Here is a 17864-nt window from a genome sequence, read left to right as displayed (position 1 = left end):
ACATGCCCCCTTCTCATTGCTACCAACAGGGAGGAGGTACAGGAGCCTGAAGGCACACACTCAATGATTTAGGAACAGCTTCTTCCCCTCTGCCATCAGATTTCTGAATAGACATTGAATCCATGAACAATACCTCACTACTTTGGTTTTCTCTTTTTGCACTAAACTTAATTTTAACTTTTAAAAATATATATACTTCCTACTGTAATTTACAGTTTTTATGTATTACTGCCACAAAACAATGAATTTCACAACAGATACCAATGATATTAAACCTGACTCTAATAGATTGCTTTCTATGGTGCATTAATATAAACTAGTGATGGTCAAAGGGAACTTGCCAAATTTCTTTAGTCTCCTGAAGAAGTATAGGTGCTCGTGAGCTTTCTTCATCATAGCATCTACATTGTTGCCACTCTAGAATCCTGAAGGTCTCAACCCTCTTCACCTCAACACTGTTGGTGCCCCACTGGTTGAATGCCCAAGTTGGTGACAGTCTTTCACTGATTCTTTTAGGTTATTATTCTATTATGAATTTATTGAGTATGCTGCCAGGAAAATGAATCTCAGGTATATGGTGACATATATGTAGTTTCAACTTTATAAATTTATTTTGAATTTTATTGACAGGAGCATGTACACTGCCCCCTCCCTTCCTGAAGTCAATGACCGGCTCTCCTGTTTTGCAGACACTGAATGAAAGGTTGTTGTCATGACACCATGTCACTAGGCTCTCTATCTCCTTCCTGTACTCTGACTCACCATTCTTTGTGATGCAGCCCACCATGGTGGTATCATCTGCAAACTTATAAATGGAATTGGAGCAAGATATAATTTACAATTAAAAAAATACACTGCCTTTTGTGTGGTAAAACGTATAACTTCAGAGATTATTACATTTCTGGATGCCAAAGGATATGGAGGCACTGTAGGAAAACTTACCGAGAGTGAACATCAGCCAGGATTTTTCTGAATGGAAGACCATTCTGAAGTGAGAGGGTGATCAGCCAGATGTCATGGTACACATCAGTACCAGTGACGTAGGAAGAAAGAGTGAGGAGGTCCTAAAGAGTGAGTGTAGAGAGATTGGTAGGAAGTTAAAAAGCAGGACCTCGAGGGTGGTAATCTCAGGATTGCTACCTGTGCCATGTGCCAGTGAGGGCAAGAATAGGATGCTCTGGAGATGAACACGTGGCTGAGGAACTGGTGTAGGGGGCAGGGTTTCAGATTTCAGGATCATTGGGACCTCTTCTGGGGCAGGTGGGACCTGTACAGGAGAGATGGGTTGCACCTGAACTACAAGGGGACCAATAGCCTTGCAGGGAGGTTTGTTAGTGCTGTTGGGGAGGGTTTAAACTAGATTTGCAGGGAAATGGGAACCAGAGTGCCAGAGCAGATAGTGGAGCAGGAGTGAAAATAAATGATGTTAGAAGTACATGCAAAGTCACAAATAGAAGGGTTGTGTGTGGCGGTAATGATCCTCTGAGGTGTGTCTATTTCAATGCAAGGAGTATTGTGGGGAAGGCTGATGAGCTGAGGGCGTGGATTGACACATGGAATTACGACATTATAGCTATTAGTGAAACCTGACTACAGGAGGGGCAGGACTGGCAGCTTAATTTTCCAGGGTTCCGATGTTTCAGACGTGATAGAGGCAGAAGAATAAAGGGTGAGGGGGTGGCATTGCTAGTCAGGGAAAATGTTACAGCGGTGCTCAGGCAGGACAGATTAGAGGGCTTGTCTACCGAGGCCATATGGGTGGAGCTGAGAAACAGGAAAGGTATGACCACATTAATGGAGTTGTATTATAGACCACCCAGTAGTCAGTGAGAATTAGAGGAGCAAATCTGCAGAGAGATAGCAGACAACTGCAGGAAACATGAAGTTGTGATAGTAGGGGATTTTAATTTTCCACATATTGATTGGGACACCCATACTGTTAAAGGTCTAGACCGGTTAGAGTTTGTAAAATGTGTTCAGGAAAGTTTTCTAAATCAATATATAGAGGTTCAGGCTAGAAAGGATGCAATATTAGATCTTCTATTAGGAAACGAGTTAGGACAGGTGATGGAAGTGTGTGTAGGGGAACACTTTGGTTCCAGTGATCATAACACCATTAGTTTCAAATTGATAATGGATAAAGATAGATTTGGTCCTCAGGTTGAGGTTCTAAGCTGGAAAAAGGCCGAATTTGAAGAAATGAGACAGGATCTAAAAAGCGTGGATCGGGACAGGTTGTTCTCTGGCAAGGATGTGATTGGTAAGTGGCCTTCAAAGGAGAAATTTTGAGAGTGCCGAGTTTGTATGTTCCTGTCAGGATTAAGGCAAAATGAATAAGAATAAGGAACCTTGGTTCTCAAGGGATATTAGAACTCTGATAAAGAAGAAGAGAGATGTATGACATGTGTAGGAAACAGGGAGCAAATGAGGTGCTTGAGGAGTATAAAAAGTGCAAAAAAAACTTAAGAAATCAGGAGGGCTAAAAGAAGACAAGGTTGCTTTGGCAGTCAAGGTGAAGGATAATCCAAAGAGCTTCTACAGGTATATTAAGTGCAAAAGAACAGTAAGGGATAAAATTGGTCCTCTTGAAGATCAGAGTGGTCAGCTATGTATGGAACCAAAAGAAATGGGGGAGATCTTAAATGGGTTTTTTGCTTCTGTATTTACTAAGGAAATTGGCATGGAGTCAATGGAAATAAGGCAAATAGGTAGTGAGGTCATGGAACCTATACAGATTGAAGAAGAGGAGGTGTTTGCCATCTTCATGCTGTTATGTGGTGGCAACAATGAATATAGAATTGAGTCAGGTTTTATAAACAAACATAAACATTTATTAAACTCTGCCCAACAAAAGTGAGAAGTAAATCAATGACTAACCTAACCGGAAGTTAACTGCTATACGGCAATTTAACAAACAGCCAAACTCTGGAATAGTTCTTAAAGTGGTAAATTCGAAAGTCCAAGTGATTTATACTGATAGTAAGGAGAGACTTCGCTGAAAACTGATTTCTTCAAAGTAACGATGATCTGCCAATCCTACAGCCGAGTGATGCCTGTCCAAAGGATTCACGACGAAGGAAATAAAACGGCTTAAAGGAACTGACCTTTTTGCTGGAGGGTGAAAACTGCACAAACCTTCCTGATCTTACAGGGGTTATCTCAGATGCAGGCCACTATTCCTGAATGAACATTCAATAAGGTCAATCCTTAACAATAGTGATCACCAACCTTTTTAAGCCCAAGATCCCCTACCTCAGCCATAGTAAAAGGCAAGATCGACCCCACATCAATTAGTTACACGCATGCACACCCCAGGGCAGAAAAGACCGCAACCTGGAAGTAGAAATAATATATAAACACCGGGGGTACCACCCTTTTTTTTTGCACCGCGGACCGGTTTAATATTGATAATATTCTTGTGGACCGGCCAAAGGGGGTGTGGGTGTTAAACATGACCGGAATACAGCGATACTCCAAGCAGGTTCCTTATGTCCAGTCTATTCTAGTTTTCGCGGCTCTCAGCTTCTGTCCCGCTTTCTCACATTTATTCTGCTGAGAAAACTCAGCGGGTTCGTCTTTAAGTGCTGGGTGCTTGGACTCAGGGTACTGAAGCAGTTTTGAGACATTACCTCATTAGACAGCCTCCAGGCCTGAAGTCAGCCTCCCACCTGCCCGCCGGCCGCCAGATGCCTTGGCCAGGTGCGGCTGGTTGAGGGTGGGGTGAGAGGACAAGGTCAGGACCAGAGGTCCCCATACCGGGGCCGTGGCGGTCACAGTCCAGAGAGCACGGCCGACCGAGCAGGGAGTGCGACAGAGTGCCTGCCTGCCCCCCTTGTAGGATCTATCGGCCGACAAATGTTTGTTTCAGTAGATCACAGCGTGGTAGCTGCTCTACTACTTACGAAACGCTGAGTCCGAATTAGGTCGTCTGCGAGTATTTTAGCACTGGGTTCCCCACAAATATTCGGTGTGCTAAACAGGTTCAGAGGCAGCACTCTAGGCTAGTAGCGACGACACTTCCCGCCGGCCGCCCGAGGGTAACCAGTAATCCCTGGCGCGAGGATGTCACTGCGTTTAGTCGCCTGATGACTTCGCGTGGGTTCAAGTTCAACAGTGGGCTGACAGGGAATGAGGAAAGGTGCAGCTGACTCATAGTGTTTCCTCGCGGCCAGGTGGTTGGGGACCAGTGAATTACACTGTGTAGTGCGGGAGAGCTATATGCATGCACACTGGACAGAAAGAACGGAACTAAAACCCCGCAACCTGGAAACAATCTCTCAACAGTATTTGTGTATTTATTTTTCTTTTTTTTTCGGGATCAACTGGGAAAGTCTCAAAGATCAACTAGTTGATCGCGATCGACGGGATGGTGACCACTACTTTACAAAACCGACGAACGACACCAACTTTACTCAGTCCTTCGGGTTCCCATACTTTGATAAGGTCGTCACTCTCCAATACTAGACCGTAGAGGTAAAACAATGTGTACAAACAAAAACTGGCAGCAATTGGCGAAACTGCCGGCACAATGGTTTGCACCTTACAATAGAAAGTAAAAACTCCACTTTAAAATGAAACTGTGTCATGAGATGAATATGCAGCAAAACTACCGGTAACTAACGATCTGACTATCGAACTAACTAACGAACTAACCTGTGTCACAACAGGGGTTTTCCCTTGTATACCTGTTGGAACATGCCATCACATGACCTCACCCCGGTGGGAAAATTACATTACCCCACCATCATAAGACAATTACAACATGCTCACAAGATACTCAATTACATCATGGTCATAAGACGTCACAAGATACCCACAGGGTATGTGACAAGGCAAATCAGAGTAGATAAATCCCCAGGACCTGACAGGGTTGAAATTGCAGGGGCTCTGGCAGATATATTTAAAATGTCGGTATCTACAGGTGAGCTGCCAGAGGATTGGAGGATAGCTCGTGTTGTTCTGCTGTTTAAAAAGGGCTCTAAAAGTAATCCGGGAAATTATAGGCTGGTAAGTTTGATGTCAGTAGGAGGTAAATTATTGGAAGGAGTACTAAGAGATAGGATCTACAAGTATTTGGATAGACAGGGACTTATTAAGGAGAGTCAACATGGCTTTGTGTGTGGTAGATCATGTTTAACAAATCTGTTAGAGTTTTTCAAGGATGTTACCAGGAAAGTGAATGAAGGGAAGGCAGTGGATGTTGGCTACATGGACTTCAGTAAGGACTTTGACAAGGTTAGTTAGGAAGAAGATTCAGTCGCTAGGTATACATGGTGAGGTAGTAAATTGGATTAGACATTGACTCAATAGGAGAAGCCAGAGAGTGGTAGTGAAGGATTGCTTCTCTGAGTGAAGGCCTGTGACTAGAGGTGTGCCACAGGGATCAGTGCTGGGTCCATTGTTATTTGTCATCTATATCAATGATCTGGATGATAATGTGGTAAATTGGACCAGCAAATTTGCTGATGATACAAAGATTGGAGGTGTAGTGGACAGTGAGGAAGGTTTTCAAAGCTTGCAGAGGGATCTGGACCTGCTGAAAAAATGGGCTGAAAAATGGCAGATGGAGTTTAATACAGACAAGTGTGAGGTATTGCACTTTGGAAGGAAAAACCAAGGTAGAACATACAAGGTAAATGGTAGGGCACTGAGGAGTGCAGTAGAAGAGGGATCTAGGAATACAGATACAAAATTCCCTAAAAGTGGCATCACAGGTAGATAGGGTAGTAAAGAGATCTTTTGATACATTGGCCTTTATAAATCAAAGTATTGAGTATAAGAGTTGGAATGTTATGGTGAGGTTGTATAAGGCATTGGCGAGGCCAAATTTGGAGTATTGTGTGCAGTTTTGGTCACCAAATTACAGGAAGGATATTAATAAGGTTGAAAGAGTGCAGAGAGGTTTACAAGGATGTCGCCAGGACTTGAGAAACTGAGTTACAGAGAAAGGTTGAATAGGTTAGGATTTTATTCCCTGGAGTGTAGAAGAATGAGGGGAGATTTGATAGAGGTATATAAAATTACGATGGGTATAGATAGAGTGAATGCAAGCAAGCTTTTTCCACTGAGGCTAGGGGAGAAAAAAACCAGAGGACATGGGTTAACGGTGAAGGGGGAAAAGTTTAAAGGGAACATGGGGGGGGGGGCTTCTTCACACAGAGAGTGGTGGGAGTGTGGAATGAGCTGCCAGATGAAATGGTAAATGCAGGCTCATTTTTAACATTTAAAAAAAAACTTGGACAGGTACATGGATGAGAAGTGTATGGAGGGATATGGTCCAAGTGCAGGTCAGTGGGACTAGGCAGAAAAATGGTTCGGCACAGCCAAGAAGGGCCAAAAGGCCTGTTTCTGTGCTGTAATGTTCTATGGTTCTACCAGACCACCACTCACCCTTTCAGGTCTCGAAGGGGCAAGTTGTCTTTGCCACAATGAGTAATTAGTGGTTACATATTTATTAATAGCCTCTCAGAAGTATTAGTAGAAGGTGAAGGATGAAACTGACTCCAGGTACATGAGGATGAATGAGCCACCGTTCACTACTGCAGTGTGTGGGGTGATGGACACCCAGCTTACCGACACTATGTGAATGGGCTGGAGTTTCAGTCTGTTCATCAGTTTGGTGCCGACTGTCAGTGTTTAAGATTGTTTCATCACATCTGAAAGTAACACTGGCATTTTTTTTGTTTTACAGAAATTCCAAGAAATGGAAAAACAACACTATGTTCAGGATTTATTTCCTCCTCGCTTTAGTCTAGAGGACTTACTTGTGGGAAATACCTGCAGCTCAGAGGTCCTGCAGTTCTCTGAATGCTTTGCCGCCAGCAGAGTTAAAAGAATTGAATATATACCTTTATACCTGCAGGAAACTAAGAATTTTCAACAGCAAAAGAAAGCAAAACGAAAAAAATACACTGAAGGGCTGATTGTACATAAGGTGAGTCCTATCAAAGATCAGATTGTTCAAAGTCACCTTCAGCTGCATGAATCGGCCAGTTTATGTAAAACTCTCTCTCATAGAATGGAAGACGGGTGCGTCCCAAGTGCTGAACAACCAATAGATACATGTAAAAATACGGAACAGTGCATGATAAAGGCACGGCTGGGTCTTACCCATTCACAAATGCTACAGCTGAAAGCAATTTGCAAGCAACTAGAAGAAAGTCTGGAAAAGAGAGGACTGAACTGTGCAAAGCCCAACAGGAACTACAGGGCAGGGCTCTAATGCACATTCACAATGTACAAGAAATTTATGTAAAAGATTTACAAATTCAAATTCTCAGAGAAGATCTCCATAATGAATGTAAGTAAGCTGAGATCAGAAGTCCATCATGCCAGGCTAGAAGCTCAGGAATTCCAAATGGGTAAGCAAAGGCTTCTGGTCTCTGGAGCAACAGACCTTGTGACATCAGTTGGAAAAGGCTGTCTTGGTGCAGAAGGTAAAATTACATTCTGCTACTGAGCTGAATAAACTACAGCTGGAAATGGATGCGGTGAAAGTTGAACTACAAGCTGAAAAGTGTCAAAATGCTCGAAACAAGAAAGATCTGGAGTTGTTCTATAAACATTTTGCTTGTTTAATTTCTTCAAACTCAAACTATCAGTGTTGAATTTCTAAATAAATAAAAATTACTTTTCACACGTTGGAACAAATATCAGCTGAGTTCAATCGAATCATGTGACTATGAACTTGTTGGTTGATGGAAATCACAGAACTTGATTTTATGCATTTAATATTGTTTTCACATGAAGAGCAATATAGCACAGGTACAGGCTCAATACATGCTGTCAACCATGGTCCAGTCCTGATGAATGTTGACTGCTTATTCATTTCCATAGATGCTGTCCGACCTGCTGAGTTCTTCCAGCATCCACAGAATCTCGTTTATGGTTTACACCAGGATTGTCCCAGTTTCCTTTTAGGGGAAGCCTTTTAGGACCGAGATGAGGAAAAACTTCTTCACACATAGAGTGGTGAATCTGTGGAATTCTCTGCCACAGGAAACAGTTGAGGCCGGTTCATTGGCTATATTTAAAAGGAAGTTAGATATGGCTCTTGTGGCTAAAGGGATCGGGGGTATGGAGAGAAAGCAGGTACAGGGTTCTGAGTTGGATGATCAGCCATGATCATACTGAATGGCGGTGCAGGCTCGAAGGGCCGAATGGCCTACTCCTGCACCTATTTTCTATGTTTCTATGTTTCTTATGTTTTGTCCGTCTCTGTGTACCTATCAAAATTACTACTGTAACAGTCCCAACCACTTCTGCTGGCAGCTCATTCCACACTCTCACTACCATCCGAGTGAAGAATTCTCCGTTCCCTTTGAACATGTCACCTTTCTTTGAAAAAGGCACAGGATATATTCATCCCAAAGAGAAAGAAGTATTCTAAAGGCAAGATGACACACCCATGGCTAACAAGGGAAGATCAAAGCCAACATAAAAACCAAAGTCAGGGCATATAATAGAACAAAAATTAGTGGGAAGTGAGAAGATTAGGAAGCTTTTAAATGCCAACAGAAGGCAACTTAAAAAGTCATTAAGAAGGTAAAGATAGAATATGAAAGTAAGCTAGCAATAATATTAAAGAGGATACCAAAAGTTTCTTCAGATAGTTAAAGTGTAAAAGAGAGACAAGAGTGGAATCAGATCACTGGAAAACAATGCTCGAGAGGTAGTAATAAGGGTCAAGGAAATGGCAGACAAATGAATAAGTATTTTGTATCACTTTTCACTGTGAAAGACATTAGCAGTATTCTGGAAATTTTGCAGTGTCACGGGTCATGAAGTGTGTGAAGTCACCATTACTAGGGAAAAGGATCTTGGGAAATTGAAAGGTCTAAAGGTAGTTAAGTCACCTGGAACAGATGGTGTACACTCCAGGGTTCTGAAAGAGATGGCTGAAGAGATTGTGGAGGCATTAATGATCTTTCAAGAATCACTAGATTCTGGAATGATTCCGGAAGACTGGAAAATTACAAATTTCACTCCACTCTTCGGTAGGGAGCAAGGCAGAAGAAAGGAATTAATAGGCCAGTTAGTCTGACTTCAGCGGTTGGGAAGATGTTGGAGTCAATTGTTAAGGATGTGGTTTTGTGGTACTTGCAGGCACATGATAAAATAGGCCGTAGTCAGCTTGGTTTCCACAAGGGAAAATCTTGCCTGACAAATCCATGGAATCCTTTGAAGAAATAACAAGCAGGACAGACAGAGGAGATTCGGTTGATGTTATGTACTTGGATCTTTAGAAAGCCTTCAACAAGGTGCCACATACAAGGATCTTTAACAAGCTACAAGCCCATGGTACTGCAGGAAAGATTCTAACATGTATAAAGCAGTGGCTGATTGCCAGGAGGCAAAGAGTGGGAATAAAGGGAGCCTATTCTGTCTGGTTGCTGGTGACTAGTGGTGTTCCATATGGGTCTGTATTGGGACTGATTCTTTTTACATTATATGTCAATTATTTGGATGATGGAATTGATAGCTTTGTTGCCAAGTTTGCAGATGATACGAAGATAGGTGGAGGAGCAGGTAGTTCTGAGGAATTAGAGAGGTTAAAGGACTTTGGAGAATGGGCAAAGAAGTAGATGATGAAATACAGTTTTGGGAAGTGTACGGTCATGCACTTTAGTATAAGAAATTAAAAGGCTTGACTATTTTCTAAATGAGAAAAAATACAAAAATCTGACGCACAAGGGGATGTGGGAGTCCTAATGCAGGATTCCCTTAAGGTTAAATTTGAAAAAGTTTTCGTGTGTGTTGAGGAATACAAATGCAATGTGAGTATTCATTTCAAGAGGACTAGAATATAACAGGAAGGATGTAATATTGAGACTTTATAAACCATTAGTGAAGCCTCACTTGGAGATTGTGAGGCGTTTTGGCCCCTTATCTTAAAAAGGCGAGAGTTCAAAGGAGTTTCATGAAAATGATTCCAGGATTAAATGGGTTGTCGTATGAAGACCATTTGATGGCTCTGGACCTGTATTCACTAGAATTCAGAAGAATGAGGGGTGACCTCATTGAAACCTGTCGAATGGTGAAAGGCATGGATAGACTGGATGTGGAGAGGATGTTTCCTATGGTGGGAGAGTCTCAGACCAGAGGACACAGCCTCAGAATAGAGGGACATCCTTTTAGAATGAAGATGAGGATTTTTTTTAAGCTAGAGAGTAGCGAATCTGAGGAATTCATTGCTACAGGCAGCTGTGGAGGCCAAGTCTGTATGTATATTTAAAGCAGAGGTTGAAAGGTTCTTGATTTTTCAGGGCATGAAGGGAAATGGGGGGAAAGCCGGAGATTGGGGCTGAAAGAACAAATGGATCAGCCATGATGACATGATGGAGCAGACTCGATGGGTCAAATAGCCCAATTCTGCTTCTATATGTTATAGTCTTTCACCCTTGACAGGACCTCACGTTGTAGTCCCACCCAACTGTGAACTACATATACCTGTCTGGACACGCCCCCCCCCCCCCCCCCCCCGCTGACTGCTCCTGTGGCTCCTCCCACAGACCCCTGTTGTTATGACCTCGGCCCCCTCCTTTGTGAGAATCGCAAGAGCCCTAGTCAAGGGGGGGTCAACTGACCCAAGAGGGGGAGAGACGTGCTGAATAGACACAGGAAATGGGAGAGAGAGAGAGAGAGAGAGAGAGAGAGATGTGCGGAAGACCATGTTCTCCCGAGAAGCAGAATAAAGGCGATATTGACTATTGTCTCATGAAAACCACGTGAAAAGCCCTCGGGCAAAGTGGGCTGGTTGAGAGAGAGATCGCATCACCTGCAACCTGATTGACACCTGCGATCCCGTGAAGAAGTATAAAGGAGGGTCTGAGGGGGGGACAACCCTCAGACGCACCCAGGAGACACCAAGGAAGCACGATACCGATTCCCGTGGGAGCGGGAAGGCATTTTGAAGGATTTGCTCTGTAAAGACAACGGGCAAGTGTTTATCCTTTCTCAACCATCTCTCTCTCTCCACAACATGAAACCCCAGCGGTTCCCAAAAGGGAAAAGCCTGCAAACTTCTGAGTGACTCTTTATATTTCAATTGGACTCAGTATTAACCCCTAGACAACTATAGAGCTTATTTCTGATTGATTATTATTACACCGGTGTTTTAGATTGAGTTTTGACGATGTATATGATCTGAATGTTTTGTATTAACCATACGTTTGTGCCCCTTTTTGAATAAAACGTTTGAAAATAGTAGCATCCGACTCAGCTGATCCCGCTATCTTTGCTGGTAAGTTACCTGGTTACGTAACACTGTATAAAGGCGATTGGAGGCACTGCTCCTCCCTCAGTCTCCAAGATGTTGTGTGATGGTCTCTTGCTGCTGATAGTGCTCTCTCTTCCAGCTAATAAGAGCCAATCTCTCGCCTCACGTCTTCAAGAGTTATTGATGGTGCATCACCAACCTCAGTGGAAAAAGACTGCTTGCATTTACCCTATCTATACCCTTCATAATTTTGTATACCTCTATCAAATCACCCTTCTTTCTCCTACACTCTACAGAATGGAGTCCTAACCTGTTCAACCTTTCCCCATAACACAGGTCCTCAAGTCCCAGCAACATCCTTGTAAATTTTCTCTGTGCAATTTCAATCATATTGATATCTTTCCTGTAGGTATGTAAACAAACCTGCACACAACACTCCAAATTAGCTCTCATCAGCATCTTATACATCTTCTACATAACATTCCAACTCATGCTTTCAATACTTTAGGAAGACTCTATGACCATATCTACCTGTGATGCCATTTTCAAGGAATTATGGATCAATATTCCCAGATCCCTTTGTTCTACCTCAATCCTTAGTGCCCTACAGCTCTCCTCCGAAGTGCAACAACTTATACATCTGCATCAAATTCTATTTGCCATTTTTTCCAGCTGGTCCAGATCCTGCTGTAAGCTTCGATAGCCTTCCTCGCTGTCCATTACACCCATAATCTTGGTGTTATCTGCGAACTTGCTGATCCAGTTTACCACATTATCAACCAGATCGTTGAAAGAGATGGCAAACAACAACAGACACAGCACTGATGCCTGTGGTGCCACTGGTTACTGGTCTCCAAAGTTCAAAAGGTCAAAGTACATTTATTATCAAAGTATGTGTACTTTATACAACCTTGAGAGTCGTCTCCTTAAAGGCAGCTGCACAACAAAGAAACCCAATAGAACCATTAAAAAAAGACTCAAACACCCAATGTACAGAAAAAAAAACCAAATTGTGCAAATAACAAGAAGAAGCAGTTCAAGAAAGTGAGTCCACGGCCACAAAGGCTGTCATCACAGCTGATCTAGTAGCCTGTTAGTTGCAGGGCACATCTTCAATTCAGTGTAGAGACGAGTAGACCTTGTGGAGCAGTGAACTGAACCAGGATGTCCCTTGCTATGGTCCTGACACCTTAACCTTTTCAATCTGACCTGGCACTGAAATTCCAAACTTCAGGTCGCTCCTCATTCTCAAGAGGCCTGAAAACCCATACTCAATGTTTTAGGAACAGTTCTTTTCCTGTACCATCAAACTTCTGAATGGTCCATGAACACTTCTTCGCTATTCTTTTTTTGCTCTATCTATCTATTTAGGTTTATCTATTAGGTAACTTACAGTAATTTCTTATGCCTGCACTGTATTGCTGTCATAAAAAAATGCATTTCACGATTTATATCATTGACAATAAACCTGATTCTAATTCTAATTCTTCTTGCTAAGGACATTTCAGGGCCTCTTTTAGCTCTTTTAATTTCTTGATTAAATTATTTCCTGCTTTCCTTAAGTGCCTTGACTGATTGTACCTTTCCTAATTTTGAGTTCAAACCGTATCGACTCATTGGATGAGGGTGACTGTGATATTGTCCATGATTAATAATGCAACCACATTCCCCCACCCACCCCTTCAAACTTCCCTCTTTTCTAAAACATTGGAACCCTGGTACTGAGCAGGATACTGAAAGCCTGCCCTGCCCAAGTAGCTGGAATGATCAAGGACATATTCAACCTCTCCCTGCTGCAGTTGGTGGTTTCAAAGGTTTCAAAGTCGTCAAGTCACTTTTATTGTAATTTTGACCATAACTGCTGGTATAGTATATAGTAAAAATGAGACAATGTTTTTCAGGACCATGGTGTTACATGACACAGTACAAAAACTAGACTGAACTACGTAAAAAAAAAGAGAAAACTACACTAAACTACAGACCTACACAGGACTGCATAAAGTGCACAAAAACAGTGCAGGCATTACAATAAATAATAAACAGGACAATAGGGCAAGGTGTCAGTCCAGGCTTCGGGTATTGAGGAGTCTGATAGCTTGGGGGAAGAAACTGTTACATAGTCTGGATGTGAGAGTCCGAATGCTTCGGTGCCTTTTCCCAGACGGCAGGAGGGAGAAGAGATTGTGTGAGGGGTACATGGGGTCCTTCATAATGCTGTTTCCTTTGTGGATGCAGTATGTAGTGTAAATGTCCGTGATGGTGGGAAGAGAGACCCCGATGATCTTCTAAGCTGACCTCACTGAGATTAAGATACACTTAATGTCGGAGAAATGTATACAATATACATCCTGAAATGCTTTTTCTTCGCAACTGTCCACGAAAACAGAGGAGTGCCCCCAAAGAATGAATGACAGTTAAATGCCAAAACCCCAAAGTCCCCCCACTCCCCTCCCTCCCATGCATAAGCAGCAGCAATGATCCCCCTCCCCATCAGCAAAAAAAAACTTCAGCACCCACCACTAAGCACTCAAGCATGTAGCAAAGCAACAACAAAGACATAGACTTGCAGTCCCCCAGTCCCACAGGCTCTCTCTCTCTCCCTAATAAAGGAGAAAGAGATGTCTTCGTTTCACAGTGAGAGGGGAGACCCATCAAACAACTCACTGGTTTATGATGTTAAAAGTCCATTGTGTCGCTTTTTCCGAGCTCTGTGCCCAAAGATCTCATGTCTCTGGGCACACAGCCAGAGATCTTACAGCTCCCACGACACATTGATCTCCTGACAGGACACCGACCTTCGATCCACCCGTCTCCAGAGCCACAAGATCTTGGACCTCCGAAGGTGAGCTAAGTTCTTAGGCTGCGTCCTTGGCATGTCAAATAACGGCCAGTCATGAAACCCCAAGTGTGGGTCCCGTTCCCACAGAGAACCAAAGTCAGCGTGTAACTCCAGGTCAGGGTCTTCAAAAGTACCCTGAAAAAGGAAAATACAGATATTAAAGATGGAAGTAGAGCTGTTTCCAAAGATGCAAGCAAAGGAGTTGGGGTTTAGCATCATCATGACTAAGCTCCACCCTCTTTTACTTCCCACCTATTTCAAAATGGCATCAATCATACTAGTGCCCAAGAAGAGCAGGGTAAGCTGCTTCACGTTGACACTCAATAGTACTCAGATCTCCTGAGATGAAGTGTTTTAAGCGATTGGTCATGGCTGGAATTAACTCCTGCCTGAGCAAGGAACTGTATCTACTGAAATTTGCCTACCGCAACAACAGGTCTACAGTGGACAATCTCACTGGTTCTCCACCTGGCTTTCAAACACCTTGGCAACATTAAAACTTATGTCTGGTTGCCGTTTATCCATTACAGGTCACCTTCCTGCCTCAGTACATTGAAGGAGCAGGAAACTATGTGGGTGTTTGAGATTTGTACAAGTAAGCACCAGGTGAAGGTCAAACTGAGGGGAGAATTGAATGGCACAATTATCCACACTCACTCAGTCTTTGCAATTGGAGGGAACCGTGGTTACTTGGTGTATGCTGGACAACCCAGGCTGTGTCATAACTGCAACAAGTCTGGAGATGTTGCAACCCAATTCAGTGTATTGATCTGCAAGAACTGCATGGACAAAGAACATCAGACCAAGAACTACAGGGAAAGCAAATGGTGCATCCTGTGTGGAGAGGCAGGACACACACGTCTTCAGGCCTATTCAAAACATACTAGCACCTATGTACAGGCAATGTGAGGGGGTGTTGGCACTGATAATGCCCAGAGAAATGCTGACACCCCCACTACAAGTGCAGAGGCCACTACGAAGACCAAAGCAGAGAGTGAACAACACACACAAAATGCTGGAAGAACTCAGCAAGCCAGGCAGCATCTATGGAAAAGAGTACAGTCGACATTTCGGGCCAAAACCCTTCGGCAGGACTGAATTAAAAAAGCTAAAGAGTAGATTTAAAATGTGTGGGGAGGGTGAGAAAACCACCAAGTGATAAGTGAAACCTGGAGGGGGAGGGATGAAGTAAAGAGCTGCGAAGTTGATGGTGAAAGAGACAGAAGGCCATGGAAGAAAGAAAAAGGGGGAAGGAGCACCAGAGGGAGGTGATGGGCGGGAAAGGAGACGAGGTGAGGGAGGGAAAAGAGGGTGGGAAATGGAGAAGGGGGGGGGGAGGTTAGTGGGCATTACCAGAACTTTGAGAAATCGATGTTTATGCTATCAGGTTGGAGGCTACCCAAATGGAATATAAGATGTTGTTAGAAACATAGAAAACCTACCGCACAATACAGGTTCTTAAGCCCACAAAGTTGTGCCGAACATGTCCCTACCTTAGAAATTACTAGGCTTAGCTATAGCCCTCTATTTTACTAAGCTCCATGTACCTATCTAAAAGCCTCTTAAAAGACTCTATCGTATCTGACTCCACCACCATTACCGGCAGCCCATTCCAGGCACTCACCACTCTCTGAGTAAAAAACTTACACCTGACATCTCCTCTGTACCTACTCCCCAGCACCTTAAACCTGTGTCCTCTTGTGGCAACCATTTCAGTCCTGGGGAAAGCCTCTGACTATCCACACGATCAATGCCTCTCATCATCTTATACACCTTTATCAGGTCACCTCTCATACTCCTTCGCTCCAAGGAGAAAAGGCAGAGTTCAGTCAACCTATCCTCATAAGGCATGCTCCCCAATCCAGGCAACATCCTTGTAAATCCCCTCTACACCCTTTCTATGGCTTCCACATCCTTCCTGTAGTGAGGCAACCAGAACTGAGCACAGTACTCCAAGTGGGGTCTGACCAGGGTCCTATATAGCTGCAACATTACCTCTTGGCTCCTAAATTCAATTCCATGATTGATGAAGGCCAATACACCGTATGCCTTCTTAACCACAGAGTCAACCTGCACAGCTGCTTTGAGCGTCCTATGGACTCGGACCCCAAGATCCTTCTGATCCTGCACACTGCCAAGAGTTTTAACATTAATACTATATTCTGCCATCATATTTGACCTACCAAAATGAACTACTTCACACTTAACTGGGTTGAACTCCATCTGCCACTTCTCAGCCCAGTTTTGCATCCTATCCATGTCCCACTGTAACCTCTGACAGCCTCCCACACTATCCACAACACCTCCAACCTTTGTGTCATCAGCAAACTTACTAACCCATCCCTCCACTTCCTCATCCAGGTCATCTATAAAAATCACGAAGAGTAAGGGTCCCAGAACAGATCCCTGAGGCACTCCACTGGTGACCGACCGCCATGCAGAATATGACCCGTCTACAACCACTCTTTGCCTTCTGTGGGCAAGCCAGTTCTGGATCCACAAAGCAATGTCCCCTTGGATCCCATGCCTCCTTACTTTCTCAATAAGCCTTGCATGGGGTACCTTATCAAATGCTTTGCTGAAATCCATATACACTACATCTACCGCTCTTCCTTCCTCAATGTGTTTAGTCACATCCTCAAAAAATTCAATCAAGCTCGTAAGGCATACCTGCCCTTTACAAAGCCATGCTAACTACTCCTAATCATATTATACCTCTCCAAATGTTCATAAATCCTGCCTCTCAGGATCTTCTCCATCAACTTACCAACCACTGAGGTAAGACTCACTGGTCTATAATTTCCTGGGCTATCTCTACTGCCTTTCTTGAATAAAGGAACAACATCCGCAACCCTCCAATCCTCCAGAACCTCTCCTGTCCTCACTGATGATTCAAAGATCATCACCAGAGGCTCAGCAATCTCCTCCCTCGCCTCCCACAGTAGCATGGGGTACTTTTCGTCCGATCCTGGCAACTTATCCATCTTGATATCCTTTGGTTCTTCCCACTTTCTCCAGATCAAGGGTGTAGCCATGGGCACTTGCATGGGCCCCAGCTATGCCTGCCTCTTTGTGGGTTATGTGGAACAGTTTATGCTCCAAATCTATACTGGCACCACTCCCCAACTTTTCCTCCGCTACATCGACGACTACATTGGTGCTGCTTCCTGCACCCATGCTGAGCTCGTCAATTTCATCAACTTTGCTTCTAACTTTCACCCAGCCCTTAAATTCACTTGGTCCATCTCGGACACTTCTCTCCTCTTTCTTGATCTCTTGGTCTCCATCTCCGGAGACAGACTATCCACTGACATCTTCTACAAACCCACTGACTCCCATAACTATCTTGACTATACCTCTTCCCACCCTGCCCAATGCAAAAATGCCATTCCCTATTCCCAGTTCCTCCGTCTCCGCCGCATCTGCTCCCAGGATGAGGCTTTCCATTCCAGGACTTCTCAAATGTCCTCTTTCTTTCAGGATCGTGGTTTCCCTTCTGGTGTCATCAAAGATGCCCTCACCCGCATCTCCTCCACCTCCTGCACTTCAGCCCTTAACCCATCCTCCCGTCACCACAACAGGGACAGGGTTCCCCTTGTCCTCACCTACCACCCCACCAGCCTCCGGATCCAACACATTATCCTCTGCAACTTCTGCCACCTTCAAAAGGACCCCACCACCCAGCACATCTTTCCCTCCCTACCCCCTCAGCTTTTCGCAGGGATCGTTCCCTCCGCGACTACCTGGTCCACACGTCCCTCCCCACAGAACTCCCACCCGGCACTTGTAAGCGCAAATGCTACACCT

General features: G+C 43.9%; 1 protein-coding gene across 1 annotated transcript in view; it reads left to right on the top strand.

Annotated features, from left to right (window-relative positions):
• ccdc160 (coiled-coil domain containing 160) overlaps positions 1-10348 on the top strand; it is a 34238-nt gene extending 23890 nt beyond the window's left edge. The window contains 4 exon segments of the mRNA XM_073057739.1: positions 6692-7175; positions 7178-7298; positions 7300-7377; positions 7379-10348. Coding sequence (XP_072913840.1) covers positions 6692-7175; positions 7178-7298; positions 7300-7377; positions 7379-7607 — 912 coding nt within the window. The 3' untranslated portion in view covers positions 7608-10348.
• The last annotated feature ends 7516 nt before the right edge of the window (positions 10349-17864 follow it).

Source organism: Hemitrygon akajei, chromosome 10 (genome assembly GCF_048418815.1).
Source record: "Hemitrygon akajei chromosome 10, sHemAka1.3, whole genome shotgun sequence".
NCBI classification, from domain to species: domain Eukaryota; kingdom Metazoa; phylum Chordata; class Chondrichthyes; order Myliobatiformes; family Dasyatidae; genus Hemitrygon; species Hemitrygon akajei.
This window is presented reverse-complemented; position numbering and strand designations above follow the sequence as displayed.